Raw genomic sequence first — 23,775 nt, 5'->3', positions numbered from 1 at the left:
GACTACTCCACACTAGCTTCCTAGAAGAAAACCCATAAAGTGATAGGGAGGATTCTTTATAGGAAGATTAGTTTCCAGTGAAGGTGCTAATACTAATAGTGACTAGCTCTGTGAATTGACAGGCCATAGTTCAGTACAGGATGGCACACAAAGCTAGTGTACAGTTGAGACAGAGAGCTACTGAGATCCAGAATGAGCTCTGCTACATTTTTAACAATCCCTTCCTCAAGAAGCTTAGGGTGGGATACATTTTATCATCTCAACAATCCTGTGAGAGGGGTTAGACTGAGGAGAATCACTGGTTGAAGGTCACCAGGGCAGCTTCATAGCTGCATGGAGATGAGAACTCAGATCTCTCCAATGTTCATCTGATATTTTAATAATTATACCAACTCCCATAGCAGCAGGTCACCAGAAATGCTGTTTTTACTTTCATTTTCTTCTTTGCATTTTTGTCTTCCAATGAGTTGCTTTGAGCTTTAAGGAAAGGTAGTCTGAACCACAGTGCATACCATTCTGTCCAGCTGATCTGCACTTCCCCTTTTTTAAATGAAAATGCAGTATTTTTTTTTCTAACAGTGCCAGTAACTTCTCTAAAAATAGGTCCTTCCTGTCTATTCTCTCACACATCTGTACATGTCACAGGATCTGGACAGCTGAAAGAGGCACTGACCTCACTTGACAGCTGCAGCTATTCTTGACCTTATGAGGAAAGAGCTTTGCTATAGAGGTGCAGAGAAACACTAGGAGACATATGTAAGCATAAAGGCCTCTGTGGCATGAATAGGACAGAGTTAGCATGGTATAGTATAAAAGCGTGGTATAGTTAAAAGCAGCATGGTGTAATTAAAAGCAGTGGACTCTACTGTAGAGAACCGGGTTTGAGTCCCCACTCCTCCTCATGAGCAGCGTACTCTAATCTAGTGAACCTAGGTCGTTTCCCCACTCCCCTTTTGTTGTGCGCTACTCGCTCCAAGTAACGTGGGTTCCAGCGGCACTCCCCACTACCGGAGTGGCGACAACGCAGCCGCCCTGATTCTGCCTCCCTCCTAACCCCTCAGCATGCGTAATTTCTGTTCCTATTCGGAACAGCGCCTTTTGGGAAACCTAGCATGACTACCTACAGTGGGGAGCATGACTGCGCGCTCAAAAACACCCAAAGCTTACAAAACTGTTTTGCCTCTGCTTTTTTTTTAAGTGAGGAAATGGCCCTAGTTTGTTTCCTCATTCCTACACATGAAGTAGTGGATGACCTTAGACTAGTCACAGCTGTCACTGAAAACTCTCAGTCCCACCAACTTCACAAGGTGCCTGTTGTGAGAGCGGAAGAGAAGGCAATTGTAAGCAACTATGAGACTTCCTACAGAAGAAAAGTGAGGTATAAAAGTCAACTCTTCTTCTTGCTGCACTTAAATCAAAATATCCTCCTTCATTTGTATAATAATGCTAAAATTATACCTCCAGTTCATATATGTTCAGTGTCAGGTTGAAAGCTGAGAAACCCAACTTCAAATTCTCCTCTGCTATGAAACTCACTGGGTGACCTCAGGCAAGTTTTTCTCTCTCAGCCTCACTTCACCTACACTGCTGTTGTGTGGGTGAAATGGAGAAGAGAGAACCATGTTCACCATGACAAGATCCCTGGTGGAAGAATGAGATGTGGTAAGAAAGACCACATTAATGGTAATGCTTGCCAGTTCCTGCAACAACTATGGGCAACTGTGCCCCACACTAATGTTAATTCAGATCTTGCACACCACCTGTATGATTCATTCTCTCCTTGTTTACAGCAGACATCATAGGAGTGGGGCCTACATGTGTGTGAATATGCAGGTGCAGGCCTTGGTTAATAATAAATGTGCAGCTTGGGATGAGGGCAAGCCCAAGGCCCACACACTTGCCCAGATGCATGCAGATTATATATATAAGAGAGCCAGCATTGTATACATCCCATTTCTTCTTAAATTACCTCTGCTCCCTGTTTGTATACGATGTACGCACCTGTTTCTTTTGTGTTCCCATGTTGGACTTTTTACACCATCTGTTTGTATTTGTTTTAAAATTTAGATATTCATGATGTTTTTAATGTTTTTATATTTATTGTACTTATTGTATTTATCATTTATGTTTTATTGTAAGCCACCTTGAGTCTTTGGAGATATGGCAGGATATAAATACAAGAAATAAAATAAATAAATCCAGGTTTAAATCCCTGCCCTGCTATGGGAATGTGCTGGAGGAAGTATTGTATTGTATTGAGGATAAAGTGGAGGAGGAATGAACCATGTTGCCAGCCACTTTGGGTCCCCCTTGCGGGAAAAAGTGTGATTTCTGGAGATTTGGGGGGCAGTGACTAGGGAGGGCAAAGTTAGGGAAGAGAAAGCTCAGCAGAGATGTAATGTCCGGAGTCCAAAACTGCCATTTTCTTCAGGGGAAGTGACCTCTGTAGCCTGGAGATCAGTTGTTATTTTGAGGAAACGCCTAGAAGTTGGTAACCCTACTTTCTGGTCCAAAAGAATGATGGGTGGAAGAAATGTAGATCCTAATCCTGAATGGAGCTAATGAGATTATTGCTTCAGGTATACCTTCTTGGGGTATCATGTGTCTTGCTCATGTGCTTTCTTCACTAAGATGTGTGACTGGAATAGTGTGGGATTAAATTTCAGGGAAGAAACTACCAAGCCACTGTTTTCTAATAAGGCTCAGACAACTACTTTTAAGAGACAAAATTTGTCTCTTAAAATAGGGTACTAGAACAATTTTTGGCCACAATGACTTAATGAAAGGAACATAAATAATGAGTTCCACAGATAATGAACTAGTGCTAGTGTCCAACAAGAAATGGCTTTAGAACTTCATTTCATCCACTGTTTAAATTCAAATACAGAAAAGAGAGACTTCTTTCCCCTCCATCCATTGTTGTTCCTTGACCTTCAGGAATAGATCAGGTACAAAACGCAACGTATAACTGAAACTATTTAGCAGAAGAATACAGTGGAGGCATTAGTCTCTCTCAAATGAGCTTATTGGTGCTCTCGGGTTGGGAATGTGTGCCAATAGTGGAAAGAGGTCATTATAGTTAAATGGTTAAACTTGGTTTTTAAGGGTAAGTGGTCCGTGACCTTAGTAATGGTGCCAAGAGACCATTAAGTGATGATTCATTATTCTCTCTTTTCAAGTGTTTTACTTCTTAAAAACTTCAGAAAATGTGCTGTGCTGTTTGTTTGCCACTGGGTAGGCAACATGTTTATAGATATATGAGTTTCATTTTGCTATTAATGAACATGTATTTTTATGAGTATAAGATTTAGAATTCAGGTCATGAACCAGGCCAGGCATAAAGGTTGTAAGTTCAGCAAGGTCCCAGAGTATAACTTATGCTTTCCCTGCCCGCACACAGGCTTGCCAGGTCCAGCTTGGGAAATACCTGGAGATTTGGAGGGTGGAGCCTGAGGAGGTGGAGTTTGGGGAGGGGAAGGATCCCTGCAGGGTATAATGCCATGTGGTCTACCTTCCAATACAGCCATTTTCTCCAGATGACCTTATCTCTGTTGCCTGGAGATCAGCTGTAATCCCAGGAGATATACAGCTACCACCAGGAAGTTTGCAATCCTACTCCCACACAATGTTTATAACCTTTCATGTGAGGCTTTCCTGTAAATACCTACAGGAGTAGGCCCCACACCAATGATTAATTCACTATGAGAAAGGGGTGGGTGAATCTCCAGAGTGGGATGTGCTTGAAGTTACACTGAATGGCATGCAGAGCTAAGGGACAGGGTGAGTCATCCTGTGACTCATTTATATGGTCGGCCACACATTTTTCCTACATAACTGGACCATGGGAGAAGCAGCCTACTAAATGAAAGGGTAAGGGCAATTGAGATGTTCCTTTCATAAAATACAGGGTGATGATGTCTAAATTTACACATTGCATTTGCATGCAGCCAACACATTCAGGAAGCTGGATTACAAAACAGAACTTGCATAATATCTAGCATAACCTACATGCACTCAACATAACTTGTGACAGAACCTACATAACATACAAACATATCTACACATAGATGATGGGCTGACACAAAGCTTAGCCTATGTGCACACAATTTATATACACATAGACTTTTTATATACACACTGTCACTAGACTTGTCTCTGTGATACACCTGTGAAGATGCCAGCCACAGATGCAGGTGAAACGTTAGGAACAAGATCTACCAGACCACGGCTACAGAGCCCGGAAAACCTTAACCCACAACAACCAGTTGAATCCGGCCGTGAAAGCATTCGACAATACAAAGGGAACAGAGTTTGTAAGCCCCTTTGATTCTCCTTACAGGAAAGAAAAAGTGGTATAAATCCACATTCGTCTTCCTCCTCCCTTCATATAGCAGGGTCCTAAGTGGGTCATAACCAGGATGAATCTAAAACTGCTAGAGCACAAAAATCCATAAAAACACAGAACAAAACAACCAAAAAGTCCATGTTCCAAATCCTTTAACAGAGAATGTACAGCAGCAGCAGCCTCCTTCAAAAGCACTCCAGAACCATAATGAATGGGAGAGTTTTCTAAAACTTACAAAATCTGTACTCTCCTAGCCATTTCCAGGAGCCTATTCCATAAGGAGGGGGTCTAGCATCACAAAAACCTATGATTAAGCAGCAGCCGATCTAACCTTTTTTTGGCTGAAGCTACCATTTTTTCAGAACACTGGAGTCATCTTGTATGAACCAGCTGGAAGGAGCATGTCCTTCAAACTAGCCTGTGCACCTTCCTTAAATTAATGTTTTGCTTGGACTCCCAGATCATTATTCTAGCTTCAGCAAGACTGAAAGGAGCAAACTGCATTCCTTCAATATTGACAAAATAAGACATAAGGGGAAAAAAACCTGGAGGCTGCAGCATAAAGCCCTTTTCCTCATTCCCTGGTCCCCCAAAGCACACACAGAAATCCAGGAGAGAAGATGACTAGCCAGTCTCAGGGAATCCAGCAACTTTTGCAGGCAGAGAAACGTGCCAAGGACAAACTCGAAGAGGCCAAAAAGAGTAAGTTGCAGGCTGCCTTAGCTGCATGTGTGTGTGTTTAAACTGAATACTCATTAGAAAAGCAGCCATTCCTAGGAATCCCAGCACATCTCCACACAGGCTTTAGTCTCCTGCTGCTGCCTCTTTCTTCTCCTCTTTCTGCTTGCTGTCTTGGGATCTGCTCACAGCTGTGCATTTCCGCACAGTTGATTATTAAATGTTTTGCTTAGGAAATTGTCTCCCAGTTACATGAAACAAAATTTTGTTTCTCTTTTATGCAGTGTCACTTTTCATCTGGCACAGGGTAACAGGTTTGCCAGACTACATCTACTTTTTTTTAAGCTATCATTGCAAAGGATTTTCAAGTCCCCAGATTCAGATGCACAGGAGTAAGAAGACAAGCCTAATCCACAGCTGCAGGGGTCTGTGGCACATTTGGACAGATGCAGAAGTTCAATTCGCCTAGCTCTCATATGCATTCAGCCTTATATTCTGTTGTGCTGGCAAAAACCCCCAAAAACTGTAACTAATCATGCTGAGCTGATATATACTCTGGTGCACATTAATAACATGCTGTTATGTTCTGGATAACCTGAGATACTCAGAAAGAGTGGCTATTGTTGAAAAGACCTCTTGATTCTTATATCTCTTGACTCTGGAAGACAAACTTGCAAACAGAATGTTAGCAGGCATCCTACAGGTTGCTAGGATTTACAGTGTCTCATAAAGGTCGTATGTTTGGAGCCTCCCACAGTCACTTCAGTGAAAAGGTAGCACCACAGACATTCCCATCCTTTTTGTGCGTATAAAAAGTTTTTTTCCCTCATAGAGTGCACTGGCAAGCACTATAGGGCAATGGGATCTCAAAGGCAGAAAATATTATTTGACATTTGAATGCTGTTCCCAGTTACAATCTTTGACATCTTCAGTTTAAAAAAATCTCAGATGTAAGTAAGGTTAGGAAAAATCCTTCTCAGCCCTGTAGATGGTTTAGGTCTTGATGAACCAGTAGTCCATTTAATGTGTTTTTATATGTTCATGGGCAGTTTGTAAATGTGAACTCAATCCAGGAATCAGAGGTTTAGAGCAAATTGAATTTTATCTGGCGATGCTTAGCTTTGTTATTTATTCATTGCTAAATAATAGAGTTTTTTTAAAAAAATATGGTAGAAGTGTGCATCCTGGGAATAAGTAATTTGCTAGAGTGGAGAAATTTGTGCTCCCTAAGCCTATTTTAGGGGATAAAGTTCAAATAATGTCACCAAGTCCTGAGCGTGTATAGAAATGCATCTACATGAAAAGTTGAGATGCAACTGCACCTGTACTATCAGTCAGACCCAAATTTTCACTAATCTAATTTTGAAATCCAGATGTTCAGTTTCAAATATTTATATTTTAAAGATGAGGACCATTATTTCCCTTCCCTTCTTCCCGATTTGATTCAGCTACCACTTGGTATAAATTCTTCAGCATACAGATTCGTTTGACAAAGAACATGGGAAATATTGAGCAGTTTTAGCATTTCTTTAATCTAATATTACATTTTTGTTCTACCCTTCCTCAAGATAGCCAGCATGGCATAGTGGTTGGAGAGTCAGACTAAGATCTGAAAGAACCAAGTTCAAATGTCCAATTTGCCATGGGTGACTTTAGGCATCTCCCTCTCTCTCTGCCTAACCTTCCTCTCAAAGTTGTTGTGCAGATGAGATAGAGGAGGGGGGAATTATATAAGACACTTTGGTTCCCCATTGGAGAAAAACCAAATTAAAAATGAAATGCAATAAGAATGCATGCATGCAGTGATCCCAGTCTGAATAGGGCCCATGTGCAACTGAGAATCAACAGCATACAAATGATCCAATATCCTCATGGCAGTCATCAGAACTGTGAATAGGTCCCAGGAGAATTTGATTGGCCTAAGGACAGCTAATAAGGTATGTGGCTGATGAGGGATTTGAATCCAGGTCTCCCTGCTGCTGTTCTGATATCCAGACCTATATGATGCACCAGCTCTCTTCACATAGATTTGTAGTTTGCATGATTCATTCCCACAGCAGCCTTTCTTAGTAAAGATAGGAGACTGGGTTGTTAGTTAGTCAGACATGTGCACCTCCATGACATGACCTTAAATCTACTTGAGAAGAGACCAGTTCCAAGGCAAACTTTACCAGTCAGCAGCTGCCCAGCCTGCTCTTTGTTCAGCCTTGGGCAGGATGCAGTTGTCAGGCAAAACAAGGAGCCTGCCCTGTCTGCACCAAGGCGGTTCTGGAATGTCCTACTGAAAACAGGGTCTGCGTTGTCACTGGAAACATCAACTCCAATCTTTGTATTATTATTTTCCCCCTTCCTTCTCTGGTTGTCACTCATTTGTTCTGAGAGAAGGAAGGAAGAGAGGGTTTTATTCAACAGGCTGCACTAACAATGAAACCCCTTCAGAGCATCTGAAACTAGAAAGACTGCCACAAGTACAGATTGCTGAAAGCACTGAACTTCTAACGGTGGATCAGGGGGATGCACAGGTAGGAATGGGCATCCTGATTAGATATTTTTTCTCTGTCTCTCAAGGTAAGGAATTAGGGCCAATGGTGGGGGCTAACCCACCACAGATGGGCAGATGACAACCCTGACCCTGACCTAGGCAATCAGTGGCAGAACCCCCATTTCCTTTTGGAGGTTAGTCTTTTGGTTTTTTAAAAAGTCTGAGTAAGAAAGGAAAAAAAGACAGAAATATGGAATAGGTAAAAGGTAAAGGTGCAAGACTGAGTCATTACTGACCCATGAAGTGACATCACATCACGATGTTTAATTAGGCAGACTTTGTTTACAGGGTTTTGTCATCATCTTCCCCAGTCATCTACACTTTACTCCCAACAAGTTGGGTAATCATGTTAATGACTTTGGAAGGATGGAAGACTGAATCAACCTTCAGCTGGCTACCTGAAATCAACTTCTATTGGGATCAAACTTAAGTTGTGTGCAGAGCTTGGACTGCAGCATTGCTGCTTTCCATTCTGTGGCATGGGGATAATTAGAAGCGAAATAGAGAAGGAAACAATGTAAGATTCTCATTATGAAGAAAGGTGGGGTATAAAGGAATTATACACACACAAACACAAACACACACACACAGTGGTGGGATTCAGCAGGTTCGCACCACTTCAGCAGAACCGGTTGTTAAAATGGTGCTTGTAAACAACCAATTGTTAAATTATTTGAATCCCACCACTCTGTGTGTGTGTGTAAAATTGGATAAGAAGAACCCACAAAATTACCAATAGATGGTCTAGTTATGTAGGAAGAGTCCCTCAGGCAGGGCCAACTGTATGGTATTCTCACCAAAACAGCACCCTAACAGGACAGAAGCCCAGAGGCGGAGTGAGGGGAAACTCCGCCCAGGGCACATGCATGCCACCCTGTGCCCCTGCTGCGGCGCCGCCCCAGTTCCAGAATGCCCCCAGAACTCCCCACCATGCTCCCTCCGCAGCCTGGCCATGCCTTCGTCACAGCTCCACCTGAAGCGTCGTGCCCCACCCTGCCCCATTGGCGCAACGCCTCTGCAGAAGCCAAAGACTAGGTGGGGAAAACATACAATTATCTCTGCATAGGTGGTTGCCATGTGTCCATATTTCCTAGCAGGCACAGTATCACAATACAGAAAAGCGGTTACAGAACACTGGAAGGAGGATTTTAACCTAGCTCTAAGCCATGACAATAACAAGTGAACACTGGAAGTATCTAAGAATTCCTCCCTCTATGGTGAAAAAAAACTCTAGTGTACCTGGGGGGGAGGTGGAATCTGGAAGGAAACTTTGCTGTTAGTAAGGGCATATTAATAAAGAGCAAGCATCATCTGGTCTTTGGCCTACTCACCTTCACCTACTGCCAGATTCTGACTACAAGGCATTGAACCTAAATCCATATCCCTGCCACCACCTCTGATATGATGAGATCCCCACATCTGGTATGCATTTGGTTTTCCGTATCCCAACCCTTAATGTCAGCGGTGTCCTTGAATGACCGAACAACAGCTCCTTGTTTGTGCCGCCTAGTCCATACAGACAAGAGGTTAATATTATCCAAGCCAATTCATTAATTTTGGCTTGACTTGAGTAAAACAGCAGGTTTCCATATAGACTGTGTTGTGGGATGCAATCAGGTGTAACATAGTTGAAGTCATATAGAGATATATTGACAGTAGCTGAATCCATCCAAAACACTGCAATACTGGTGCCCAATTTACTTACAGAGTTCAAATTCAATGAAATGAAAAACAGGAGATCACTGGTGTGAGTGGACCAGTGGCAATGTGGGAAATTTAAGAGGCTGCTATGTTACAATGACTTGGTAACATATATTGTGCATCAAGAACACCTCACTTGATTTTGCTGGTTGGAAACAGAAATAATTTCAAAAGTCTGAAGTCTGGGATGGCAGTGATTGTGCATTGATTTATTTGTTAAAAATAAATAAATATTTATCTTAAATATGATTTAGCTTAATATTATTATTTAGCTTATATTATTTAGCTTATTTATCTTAATAGTTTGGGGAGCCAAGTGATCCGCAGAGGCTAGAACCTGAATTAGAAGGGATGCTATTCTTTTCTGTATATGTTCCAAGCAGCTTGAAAGACCAGTCAATAGATAGGTCAGTGCCATGTCTACCTGAGACATAGATTGCTGGTATGTTAACTCTGCACACATGGGAAATGCCTTTTAAATGTGATGGTAACAGTGTGGAATACCTCTCTGTATCAATGCTTTACATGTCCTCCACATCTAAAGAACATTAAATTAAAATCACCCATTATAAGTATTGGGATACTCTAAAGAATATCTTAGAAGGCCTACGCAAGGATTTACGAACCCTCCTTTAAGTGTATTGTTGAAGGCTTTCACGGCTGGATTCAACTGGTTGTGGTGGGTTTTCCGGGCTGTGTAGCCACCAGACCACACACACACAGCCCGGAAAACTACCACAACCTCCCTTAAAGTTTCACTAGCCATATCAACATTCCTTTTGGCTTCCACTGAAATTCTTCAGGGATTTCACCTCTGAAAGAATCTCTAAATTTGGTTTCAAATTTACTTTAAGCAAAACCAGATAGCCCGAGAATCTGCAGACATCCCCAGAGAATTTTTTCCAGCTTTTAAGTGTTTTAATTTTTTTAAAACTTTGATAGCATTTTTGAAGGCTCCTGCAAATTTGCCATCCATCATAGACTTCACTAAAGCAAAAAACCAAAAGCAGGTCAAGCCTTTTCCTTGACTTGGTCAGATGAGCACAGGTAATGACATGAATTGCCCATTCTGTGATTATGTGCAGACTGTTTGATTCCATTCTGGTCAGTGGCCATAATTCAATTGTAGTGCATGTGCTGGGCAAGCAGAAGGTCCTAAGTTCAGCCTTCAGCATGTCCACTTAAAAGGATCAGGTGGTGGGTGATGTAAAAGGGCCTTTCCCCACTTACCTTAAGCCCCGCGCTACTTGAGGAGAGTAGTGCGGGGTTCCCCAGCACTCCCTACGAGAGGGGCGGCGACAGCGCAGCCACCCCGACGCTGCTGCTGTCGCGCCCCCTCAGCGCTTGGCATCCCTGGTGCTCTTGCAAAGGGCGCCTTTTGGTGTCATGGGGACGCCGGGGCACGCACCAGGGATGCCGCGCGCTGAGAGCAGCATGCGGCATAGGGGGGATAGGGGAGATAGGGGAGAGTGGGGAAAGGCCCAAAGAATTCTACCTGAGACCCTGGAGTGCTGCTGGTAGTCCAAGTTGACAGCACTGACCATAATGGACCAATGGTCTGATTCAGTAGAACATAACTTCATGTGACCCATACATGTCTCACTGGCACTGGCCTCCTTATCCTGCACTGGGCAATCTCAAGGGGAAATTTCGCCCTCTGCACAGGCTTGTCATGAGTCTCCACTTCCACTTCAAGCTAACACCTTTGCTCCATTTATTCCCCTTTATAATGTACATCTCCCTAAATAATACTCAGTTCTTTACTCCCACTCTCTACTCACAGAGGAACTGATAAATAACATTGAAGGTATCTCCTATAGTCAAACCAAATATACCTGCTTGAAATTTCTAACACGCTTACCTGGTTATAAGACCACAGAACCTATGAAGAACTGTGAAATTACTGGTGCACAAAGCTGAGAAAACCTGGCTAGCATTTTACCAAAAGTGAACCATTGAGGTAAATTTAAAGGTTCCACCTTCTGATAAATCTTGAGGCAAACAGAAGTTTGACAAACTCAGAATTTTGGTTGGCGTAAATCCACTGAACCCAATGAAGGGCTTTTTGGCAGTGGGGAAGTTTTGCTTTGCATTTTGCCTCCATGTATTGCCAAAATGCCCTCTGGAGGCAGTGAGGTAGTGCCGCAGCAGTGCTGGTCTTGGCAGCTGAGGGCTCTGGATTGGGCTGTTTGTCATCTTGTACCCCAACTTCTCTTTTTGACGTAAAAATGGCTGAACACACACCAAAACCTGAAAACTGGGCAGGATGTTCAGGTCTTATAGCCTGAATTTTTATCTAAATACTGTGTGGTAGGCCATCCTGAAGCATTTTCAGTGAATCAGCCAACTTCCAGGGCAGTGGCAGCCAGAGGCTTCGGAGCAGTCACCAAACTTGTTTCAGCTCAGTCATATTCAATAAATATTAACCCTAGTAAACTTGCACTTCAGGCTCTTTGCAGGGAGAAAAAATAAGCCTTTAAAATGTTTTTTTTTTGCCCTTCTGTACATAATCCAAGAGATCACCGTAGCATATAGAGTCTGGCAAGTGCAATTAAGTAACATGGAAAGGAGGGGGCATGCATCCCAGGAGATGAAATGATATTCAATAAACCCACATGGTTCCTTGCAAGATTGTTTCTTCTATAGAGAAGCTTTGTATAATCACACTTGATCTCTCTTTGAATCCCACAATAAGCAAAGTCAGCAAGACAAGCAGCCCATAAATCGAAACGAGTCCTTAAAAGGTATTCAGTGTGTTTTGCTGTTCCTTAAATCTGCTCACAGAGACGCAGGTAGTGACTTGGGACTGAACTGCCCACTGAGCAGATAATTTACTGCCAGATCAGTCAGTTCTATCCAGAGCTGTCTCAAACTACAGATCCATCGAAAAGACTGGTTTTCCTAAGTTTCTAGTTCATTGCTGTGCCATGCCCAGAGGAGTCACATTGCTGCGTGTCACATCCAATACAGTTTTGCATGCGTGGGGGAACCACAGTCAATGCAATGTGGCACAGCAAACGAGAGGGAAATGAAAGGCGGAAAGGGGAGAAAGATTGCCTCAAGTCTGGAAGAAAAGCATTCACAAAATGTGGCTCAGTGAGGGTCTGAGTCAGATCTTTTGTACTTTGTCTCAATCCCATTGATTTCATCTAGCAACCCCTGAGTTACACCAGAAGAACAGAAACAGAAATCAGGACCCATCATATCTTGTGAGATACTTATAAACGAAGAACAGCAACTGCATGTTCTGTGCAAGATGATTTCAGTGAGATGAGCTCAGTAATATGAACACTGATTCCTCTGGGGGCATACAAGATTTCTAGGAGCAGACATAGGATATTTTGCAGGGTTGTGAGTTGGCAGGGGGGGGGGTGGAGCTGTGCTCCACACTAAGATATTTGTTGCTCTTCAGAAGGCTAAATGGGTTGAGAATGCTTTCCATCCAAGTTCAGGTAAACATGGCCATTTTTAATCACGCAAGAATCTGATGAACTGAGCACATAAATTCATTTTGGGAGAGGGAGAACAAATAGGGAACTAACTGATCGTGAAAAAGTATGACAGATTCCAGACATAGTGGAATCATTGCTTCCTAATTTGGGACAATCTGACATTTTATCTGGAATGTATTTTGGTGGTTAGAGTTAAGTTGATGGAAGAAAGAGAAAAAGAACAGGATTGTTAGCTGTGACTTCCATAGTTTGGGATTCTGTGAGAGCTTAGAATGGTATGGCATTTTATGCAATCCATTTTAATAGGGCTATTGTTACTATTTCCTTTTTATCTTGACTGTATGTGTGCCTACTTAGATAGGGCTCTTAGATCTGTTACTCTCTCTGCAAGGTTTGTCAATCAAGATCCTGGAATTTCCTGCTTTATTCAGCCAGTCAGGAGAATAACAGTTTTTTGACATTTACAGGTATGGTGGTATGGTGGTACACATATCCTCTCCAAATTTTTACTTCATGCTATTTTGAATAACTCACATAGTGGATATTGAGAAAAGTACAATATGGACATAACTATTTTCAATGCTAGGGTTTGGCAGTTACTGAATTATTCTCAAATTTGTTTTTGTGTTAAGTGTGAAAGTTATTGCAACACTTATTGTTGGTGCTATTTTAGTTCTCTGCACCAAAACAATATCTGGGCTATTGTATTTTATTGTTGTATCTGTTATAACAGGATTCTTCCCATATAGAATCATTACACCAGGAGAAAAACCCTGCTGGATGGGCCATATAGGTAATCACTGGCAAGCCTATGACATACATGTCAAAGGTGACACGCCATGACGTTTTGGGTGACATGCCAGTGTTCATCAACATTCAATAACTATCCTATCTGAGTTTCAGTCATCTTTGTAATTATTTGACATTTCTTTATATAATATACAGCACCACACATGTTGGACTGTATTTTTAAAAATAAATGAATAGGAAAAGAATTGTTTCTCTTTTCTTGCGGGGGGGGGGGACATGCCAGTGTAACCCCCATGCCCAGAATGGGTTGGCCCAGAATGGGTTGACCTGTGGCAGTATAATCTCTGAGCAGCAGAGGCTGCAAGAGCTCTTTTGGCAGAAGAACAAGGCTACCAGACCTCGACCTTGATTTCCCACTCAATACATTGTTGGGAACTACTGGGAAGGTAGTTGTTGTTTTTGCTATGTTGTAAATGTTGGAGTTTATTGTTTCAGGGTTTTCTTTTGTGGTTGTAATGGGTGAGAGTTCTCCTGGAGACCTTCATCAGGTTGCAACCTGTTCATCAAGCCCTTGAGTCTTCAGGAGCCAGCCAACTTGCAAAGAAGATTTGGACTCTGGCAATATCAGTAGACTGTAAATAGAAGGACTTGAAATGCAACCTGAATAACAGGACCTTGAATTCGTAACGTTAAATGTTGATGTTTTAAAAGTTAATTGTAAAAGAAAAAGTAAAACCATTTTGTTGTTTAAAATTGTTGTTGCAACTCATTCCAAGTACTGCCCCCACAGAACCCACAAGTTGAGGAAATACAAATGGCCCCAACCAGCGCGGTTTAAAGTGAGGATTGCAACATAAATTATTTGGTAATGAAAGTGTGTATAAGTTGGGGTTTGATCCCCCATAAAACTGTTTCTTTTGTTATGAAAAGTTCAAGAGATGTTGCTGTGTTAATTTGAAACACCCTCTGTTTCTGCAGTTAGTATGAAGGAAGGATTCCAGTTGCAAATCCCCCCATCCCTCTTCTGCAAACCGTTTTGCTGAATTTGCAGTAACATTCAGTTGAAAGTTTTGCAAACTTCCAGTGCAGCTAAGTTTGGAACAGTTGGAAATCCTTGCAAGGAAAGACAATGTTCCGCATTCAGATGCACCAAATGTGGTTCCTCCACGTACAGGAATCTCTGGGGAAATCATCGCAGCAATGATTTCGTGTTGCATTGCAATTACCGTCACGACAGAATTTTGTGCAGAGAATGTAACCCCCATGCCCAGAAATGGGTTGGCCCAGAATGGGCTGGACTCCAGTAAGGGGGGTGGAGACTCGGAGCAGCAGAGAGGCGTAAGAGCTCTTTGCAGAAGAACAAGGCTACCAGACTCGGACCTTGATTTCTATAAGCCCTTAACACCTTGTTAAGGTAATTTCAATATTGCTGTGGAACTACTGTAGCCAGAAGGTTAAGTTTTGCTATGTTGTAAATGTTGGAGTTTATTGTTTCAGGGTTTTCTTTGTGGTTGTAATGGGTGAGAGTTCTCCTGGAGACCTTCATCATGTTGCAACCTGTTCATCAAGCCCTTGGAGTCTTCAGGAGCCAGCCAACTTGCAAAGAAGATTTGGACTTGGCAATATCAGTAGACTGTAAATAGAAGGACTTGAAATGCAACCTGAACAGGACCTTGAATTGTAACGTTAAATGTTGATGTTTTAAAAGTGTTAATTGTAAAGAAAAGTAAACCATTTTGTTGTTTAAAAATTGTTGTTGCAACTCATTCCAAGTACTGCCCCACAGAACCCACAAGCTGAGGTTACACCAGCAGAGTCAAAATAGTCATTTTCCAAATTTTTGACACACCAAGCCCAAAAGGTTTGCCATCACGGATCCACGTCATCATCCTGTTTCACACAGCAGCTGACCAATTGCCCTGGAGGGTCAACAGACAGAGTTTATAGGCCAAGGCCTGCCCTGATGCTGCCTCCAAGAATTGGCATTCCAAAGTTTGCTGCCTCTGTATATGGAGGTTCTTTTACTTCCATGACTTCCATATGGAGGTTCTTTTACTACCATGACTAGTAGCCACTGGTGAACTTATCCTCCATGTATCGGTCAAATGCCCTTTAGAGCCATCTACACCCATCGTTAGAGTTACCAGCTGTGCTGCTCAAGCAGGAGACCTCCCTAATCTTGTTTCCTACTGGCACCTCAAGTGCCAAAAGGATAAAAACATTTGGGGAGGTGGTCATGTGCCCTAACATTACAATAGTAACCATTCAGTTATCCTTTAGACTTGGTGATAGCTTTTATGACTTGAGGTATGCACTGTATTTGGGCCTTGTTAAGTCTAACAGTAAATAGTTTCCAGTAATCTTGGAAGGATCTGACTCTCTTCACCATATCTTTAATTTCCTTCTGACTAGTCTTCTCAGTTTTGAAAAGCTTTCTCTTTTGAAATCAAAAGTCACTGCTTTGTATTTAGAGGAAATCTTTCCATTACATGAATGCTAAACTAAATAACGTTATGGTCACTATTTTCAGTTGGTAAAACAATATGTGCATTAGAACCAAGTCCAAAGTTGCTACTATCTAGCTGGGTTCATAACCAACTGATCCAATGCACTGTTGTGCAGCCATCATACCAGCACTGATGTCATTAAGTGCAAAACTGGAGGTGACATCCTGAGTTACTCTAGGATTTTTCACAAACTATGGTACAAACACTGAATTTTTGTGAATCACCAAAAGTGATATCAGTACATGTTGCCTTTTTTCACACAAAATGGTGGTTGTATATATTGGGAGGATCAAAACTAGTGCATGCTCCCATTGTGTACAGTTAGAGTGCCAAAACTGAACAACTGCTAAGGGCTACAAATAATGCATTTCGTTCTGGAATGCTGGCACTTACCATGGTCTCTACAGGATTTAAGGTGAGGGCTTCATGTTTATTGCTCCCTACAGGGCCACTGAACACAGTCATTCTCCTGTTGTTATTTTTTAAAGCATTGACTTTACCTTCACTTTCAGGTCTACAACATATTAATTCTGGAAATCTGCTTTGATGTTCTTACCCACCTTTGCATTTAGCAAATGTTAGGAAAAGGAAGGGGGGATCCAATAAAAAGTAAATGCTGCAACTCAGTTAGTGGCGGAGCTATATCTTTGTAGTTCCTTGGAAATCAGCCAGCATTAAATAGAATCCAGTTGGTGGGGACTGAAGGGTTCCTGGCAGCAAATCAATTCAGCAAATCTTGCAGAATAATGTCTTTTCTCATCAGCGACAACTAAAATCTGTTGTCTAGCTGCTGCCATTGCAAATAGGGAAAAATAAGTATTTGATTATTTAAAACCAAAAACATGATAAGGAGTCACCAATGGCTGCACCAAAGGATATACTTTGACAATTCCTGGTTCTGCTTGGTTATAGAGCCTGCAAATCTTTGCTTCTTGATGAGAGCTAGTAAATATGATGAGCCTGATCATGGAGTCAGCACAGAATCAAAACACCCAGTAAAATCAATAGGAGTTTCCTTCCTGTAGCCAGCACATTAGGGACAGAGGAAGAGAACAGAGTGTGTGTCAGTGAGGGCAACTGTGGTTGCACTTAGAAGTGTATGCTCTCTGGGGATAATGCAGACCCCATACCCAAAAAGTATATTTTTAAAGTTCTCTTCTTAAAAAATAAGAATGAATAAGATATTCAAGTGTTGGTTTAATATACCAAATGTAACTATTCTCAGGCCCCTTCCACACATGCAGAATAATGCATTTTCGATCCACTTTCACAGTTCTGCGCAGCAATGTCCAGCTGCAAAGTGCACTGAAAGTGCATTATTCTGCATGTGCGGAAGGGGCCTCAAAGTATAATGATTCACAGATTTGATCTCATTTAAAGGCTCAGGAACACAACCTGTAAACATGATGTGGATGAAAGAGCAAATGTCAGGCTAGCATGTCGCCTCATAATATGTAGATCATAGTACAAGCTTGGCCCATATGCATCTACCCTGCTGTGCAATAATGGTAAGAGTTTGAATTTATATCCCACTTTCCTCTCCTATAAGGAGTCTCAAAGAAGCTTGCAAACTCTTTCCCTGAAACAGACATCTTGTGAGGTTAGGTGGGGCTGAGAAAATTCTGAAAGAACTGCGACTAGTTCAAGGTCACCCAGCAGGCTTCATGCGGAGGAGTGGAAAAACAAATCCAGTTCACCAAATAAGAGTCTGCCACTTGTGTGGAGGAGTAGGGAATCTAACCTGGTTCTCCAGATTAGAGTCCACTGCTCTTAACCACTGGACCATGCTGGCTCTCAATCCACCTACTCCATTGGCAAGTGAGGAATCTAGAGAATCACCTATGTAATGAACAGGTGCATGGGCACTGGGTTGTATAAGGGTGGCCAGTTCATCACTCATTCTGCCCATGAGACTGCATTCTGGCAGAGAGCTAGTTACCAAGTTCTCAAAGGACAGCAGACCTCAGGGCTGAAATTAAAAAATGTTAAACAAAGATCTGCTTAAATCTGCTTGAAATGTAATCCTGCCTTTACTTGTAACCATCATATTCGGTTCTCATCATTTCCCCATATCTATTCCTTGATGGATTTCAGCTTCAACCTAGTCAATAGAAGCTAAGCAAGATAAGGTCTGAGAGTTCAAGATTTGCTTCTGTGTTGCTTCTTGTAGTGTATACTCTAGCTACAGGGAGCTGTACGAAATGATCTTAATAAATCAAGGAGAAGATTATGAAATGTATCTTATTACATCTACAGGTACATAAATGGTGGGTGGCACTTGCTATGCTGCCTGTGGTTCTGTTAGGACCTCACTTTTAGACAGAAGTGCTGAGGACCATCTTGTGAGTTTTTAACAAACACACACCATACTTACTGTGTTTAGTAAGCATTTGTTGAGTAAGTTTAGTAAGCATAAAAACATGAAGTCCAGAGTCTAAAATTACACAACTGCATCACTGTTTGCTCTTCCCAACCAACTCTAAACATAAAATGAATACTATATACAGAATTAGATAACATTCATTTCCATCATGATGTTCATGTCACTAAATTTGAATTTTGTCATTATTTTTCAGGAAAGGGAAAGAGACTAAAGCAAGCCAAAGAAGAAGCCATAGCAGAGATAGACCATTACAGATTACAGAGAGAGAAGAATTTCAGACAAAAGCAAAGCAATGTAAGCAAGACTACAAAGGGGAGATTGGATAGCTGACTGGTTTATACATTTACTTAACTGAGATTATCTCAGCCTGGCTCAGAAATGACATACCTTACATGTAAGGCAAAATGTGGTCCAGTTGTTCAGTGCATAAATCTGTAGGTCCACATGCCCATTCCCCACAATCCTTCACTTTCCAAGGATTGACTCACATTGCCATGGTTTCTCTGCATGGCTAAGGTGTAGACACATCTCTTCACCCTGATCCATCTAATCATGTAGACTGGAAGCTTTATTTGTGGGATCATACACAAGTAGCCTTTAATTTCATTTATGTTTCCAATATACCGGTTTGTAATAAACAAGAACATGGGGTTATCAATGTTTTAAAATTAATATTTTGCCTCTTCTGCAAACTTTTTGATTTGGTTTACAACATCAAATAAACCATTGAAATGAAAACAATAAATCTAATTAAAATTAACCTGAAAATCAAAACACATCCGGTGACCAAGAAAACCAATAGTACAATTGCAGAAAAAAACCTAAAAACACCGTGAAAGCTAGCTAAAATAGATATAAAACAAGGAATAATTCAAATAGCAAAAACACAAAAGAGATTAAAGTAGCTAATTAAAAGATAAGCTAAAGCTTAAGGAAAAAGGCTTGGGGAAATAATAGCATTTTGACCTGGAACCTAATGTCAACAAAGAAGGCACCTGGGGAAGCTTTGGGGGAATGCATTCCTAAGAAAGTCCTGCCTATGGTTGTGCCTGTATTGCTTCCATGGGCTGAGGCACAGACAGCAGGGCTTGAGGTTAGGATCTTAACTAAAAATTAACACCAATGTATAAATCTCTTTCCTTGCAAAAGATCAAGGATGCTACTAAATAAATTCCTGGAGATTTGGGGGTAGAACCTGAGTTTAGCGGGGTTAGCGGGGATAGGGACCTTAACCTAGTATAATGCCACAGGGGCCACCCTCCAAGGGCAATTCCGCACACAAGTAAAATAGGTTCGACCCAGTTCCCTGAGAAGGGTACTAACCTAGGTTGAAGCCATTGTTGCCCCCCCCCCCCACAACCAGCTTGATCCCAGCTCGGAGGGCGGAATCATCCTGTGCTTCTTCACCGCTCTGTTCTGATTGGCTACTGTTCTACGGCCATGTTCTGTCTATCCCCACACACATTATTTAAAAAACTGCCACATGAATGGAGGGACGAAGGTGGCGTTTTTTGATTGGCCAGCTGTACGCATGCCCGAAACACTCAGCTGTGATTGGCTGAATGGGGGACTCCTGGCACCAGAGATTCCGCACTTTACTGGAATTGAGCTGAGTTCAAGCGTGATTCCCTGAAAAAGTAGTAGTTCCCAACTGGAGTCGGAAATTTGACCGTTACACGGGGCGAAGCTGGTACAAAACCACGTCAATCCCAGTGGTTGTGCGGAGCAGTTAGGTCGAACGCAGCTCGAACATAGGTCGATAACGCAAGTGCGGAATCGACCCAAGACAGCCATTTTCTCCAGGGTGGCTGACCTCATAATCTTGAGATGAGTGGTAATTGCAGGAGATCTTCAGTCCACACCTGGAGGCTGGCAACTCTAGTTGCCACAGATATCTCAATAAATTTGTTTGGCAGATGAACATACCCTATTTAACACTAGTGATCAGACTGTGAGCCTATCAATTCTATGTACCAATTGCACGGAGTAAACTGAATAGCTGTCAAACAAATACTGGGCAGAAACTGATTCACAGCTGATTGTGGAAGTCACTGGAAGCTGAGTTCTAATTTACTGCCCCCGCCCTTCAGAAAAATAGCTACACAGTGAAAGTGGAGAAGGGAGATGGAAAAGAGAACACTTCTCTTCATGCTGGAAGAGGACGGAAGCAATGCTTTTCATTTTCCCACTGCAAAAGGGAAAGATTGTTTATCTTTCCCCTACTTCCAAGCATGATGGGAGAACAGATGCAATACTTTGATCTCCTAACTGTAAAAGGAGAAAATGGAAAAGGGTCATTTCTCTCCTATTCTTTGCAATCCAAACTGTCAGCTTGGAATGGGGAGCAGAGAAGGGAAATCAGCTGAGCTCCTGATCCCCCTTCCCTGGCTCTCATTCTCTGGGAGGCACCAAAGTTTCAAGGATGGGAGAGCCAAAGAGCCTGACTTCCAGCTGATCAGCTCCTGTTCTCCTTACCTCTCCCTCCCTTCTGAAATTGCTTGGTACAGAGAACAAATTCCTCAGGTGGAGATCAGAAGTCAGCTTCTGATAGCTGCAAGTAGCTTATTCCTGGAAACAGACACAAACAGGTTGTGATCATTGAAGCAGCCCATCAATTCATTGGCTGCCTGATCACCATTGACAAACAGGAAGTAAGCCAAAGCAGCAGGCGTTCAAGCATCCCTAAAAAGATCAATGAGGGTAACTGTGTTGATAACGTTGTTATAATTCATATAAACTATTTTAAAAGACTGTAGCCATAAGTGGTCCTGATGTCATTCTAGCTACAGACACTGAATAGGAACATATGTTCCTACTAGGCAGGGCTAATGTATTCCACCAGTTTGATGGAGCCTGGGGAGTGCTTTGTGATGTGGATTTGAATTTCCCTTGTTGAGTCAGGGCACTTTGTACTGTTGTATTGATCTGTACTGCTTGTGATAAGGTAAAGAGGCCAAACACCCAACTCTTCAATCTATTACATTTTAAAGACATGCTAAACACTATTGAGAACATTGGTGTCTGGAAAGCTTCTGTGAAAACCAGACACAAACAATGGATACTTTCTGACAAGGAGCTACAAATTTCAACATGGTTTATTTGCCAGCTATTTTTGGACACCATCCACGCCCCCAACCTGCAAGACCTCTGACATGAATGCAGACCTTGGAAAGGGAAGAGCCAATCTTTTGCTTTATGCTGAGCTTCAGAGACAGAGAGAGATGGATCACTTCCCACCAGGCATGGGGGAAGGACAAGCCACAGGAGCAGTTTATGTTGCTTCTTTCCTTCTCCAAAATCTTGTGAAAAATGAAAGAAGTATTCTCCCCTCCCCTGAGAACTCTCCATGTGCATAGATCTCTAGGGAGAGGTTTGTTTCATTTTGTGCCAGGCTGCACAGAAGGCAGAAGCAGCACATGTTCCTCTTGCTGCTTCTGCTTCTCAAAATCCAGTGTGAACTAATGGCACTTTCGCACGTGCAGAAAAATGCACTTCAATTCACTTTCACAATTGTTTTCAAATGGATTTTGCTATTTCGCACAGTTAAATCCAGCTGCAAAGTGCATTGAAAGTGGATTGAAAGTGCATTATTCTGCATGTGCAGAAGGTGCCTAAGAGACCAGACTCCTCCCTCCCTAAATTCCAGTGCATGCAAGAGGACTCAGGAAAAGAGAGTGGGCATATCTAATACTATCTCTAAGTCATTTGCAGTTCAGAGGAAGGGAGGGATGTTTGAGCTTGGTTGTCCATAAAAGGTTCAAGGGAGGGATGGGTGTCACTGGCAACTTATGACCAGATTCCTGCAGTACAATCTCATAGAGATGCTCCAACAGAGTGGGGGAGGAGGTGCCACCCTGACACATACTGTGGTTTTTTCAGGTCACACGAATTCAGATCACTTCAGACACACCTCTATATTTCTGATCCTAGAGACTGAGTATTATTGTTGTAAATAATCACATGGGCTTATGCGAGAGGTATGCATTTGTTTGCAGACATTAAGATGACTGGTATCCATGTTAAACAATGTAGTGTATGACGAAATAGTAAGCTTTTTATCACCATACCATTTGACATAATGTTGATTTTTATTTCTGCAATTTAATCTCGCTGTTAAAACTTCATGACAATCTGATACCTTGCTCACATGCCCTGCACTCTGAAGTGGCATCTTTGTGCCACACCATTAGAGTAAAGAGCATCTAAGCTAGTATAAATTTCCAGTTTCTGTTTTTCTCACAGGATGTCTTGTTTGACTTGTAGATAATGGGCTCTCAAGGTAATCTATCAACAAAAATAGATGAAGAGACTACAACAAAGATCCGGGATCTCACTAATCACTACTGTAAGAACATGGAAAGCATGATGGGACTTCTTTTGGACAAGGTCTACAACATCAGTCCAGAAATCCACCCAAATTATGCATATACTATTTAAACCATTTTGTGGTAATGCTGCAGAAAGTGCACTGATGGCTTTGTCATTAGATGGGGTAATGTGGCTTTCCTCAACTGGCAGATTATAAAGTACCATTAAAGGGGAGAATGAAGTCAGTTGTGATGTTTTTACCACCAGCAAGACTTGAGTAGCCATTTGGCTATGCAGCCTCTAGGATCAAAATTGTCTTGTGCTCGAGCAGAAGGTATCGTTTTCCTGGTATTTGTCATTTTCTACATTTCTACTGTGTATGTTAGAAACCACATGCCAAAAAAGCACGTAGATGTTTATAAGATTTGTGATGTGACTAGTTCTTCCAAGGTTTCACTCAAGCATTTGGCAGAATGGATTTCCTCCTCTTCCCCACCCGCAACACTTTTTCCTGATAACAAGGATTTGCAATGGCATCCTAAGCAAAGTTACATTCTCCTAAGCCCACCGAAGTCGATGAGTTTAGAATGGTATAAATCTTTTTAGGATTGCATTGTTTGTCACTTTAATATGGGCAACGGTGGAATAAGGAATTGTTTGACACCAGCAGCTTTTCAGTGGGTGTCTTTTTCTTCTTTACTTATGTTCTCTACTACTTAAAAAATGTTCCGTATGACTTGGCCTATCGCAGGAAATCTGTTTGTTGCAATATGTGGAATGTTTAAAATAACCAAGTATTTTTAATACATATACGGAGAAAGAGAGAGATTTAAAATTATAGTACTTGTCTAACATCTAGAGAGGCAGCTATCATACATATTATGTAGCTTTACAGACTAGGCATAATTACATCTGATTATGTAGGGCGAAGGAATTTGTGTTTGGGGCCCTGTAGTTGATGAACTCAGTAACTGAAATCTACATCAATCTGCATGTGAAAAAAATTCATTCTCAAGGGAAAAACAAATAATACTTTCTTTGGTCTTAGATTAAATGTCAACGCAGACATTATCATAGAGCAGACATTATCACCCTGTGAGATAGTCCCC

At 41.8% G+C, this 23,775-nt stretch overlaps 1 protein-coding gene across 1 annotated transcript; it reads left to right on the top strand.

Annotated features, from left to right (window-relative positions):
* The first annotated feature begins 4,927 nt into the window (after positions 1-4,927).
* On the top strand, positions 4,928-22,903 carry ATP6V1G3 (ATPase H+ transporting V1 subunit G3). The gene is made up of 3 exons (XM_048498130.1): positions 4,928-5,047; positions 18,552-18,652; positions 22,622-22,903. The coding sequence occupies exons 1-3, from the start codon at positions 4,966-4,968 to the stop codon at positions 22,793-22,795; spliced, it is 357 nt and encodes a 118-aa protein (XP_048354087.1). The 5' UTR covers positions 4,928-4,965; the 3' UTR covers positions 22,796-22,903.
* Positions 22,904-23,775: the final 872 nt, after the last annotated feature.

The sequence above is a fragment of the Sphaerodactylus townsendi genome, linkage group LG05, assembly GCF_021028975.2.
Source record: "Sphaerodactylus townsendi isolate TG3544 linkage group LG05, MPM_Stown_v2.3, whole genome shotgun sequence".
NCBI lineage: Eukaryota > Metazoa > Chordata > Lepidosauria > Squamata > Sphaerodactylidae > Sphaerodactylus > Sphaerodactylus townsendi.
Note: the sequence above shows the minus strand (reverse complement) of the source record. Positions and strands in the feature narration are given on the sequence as shown.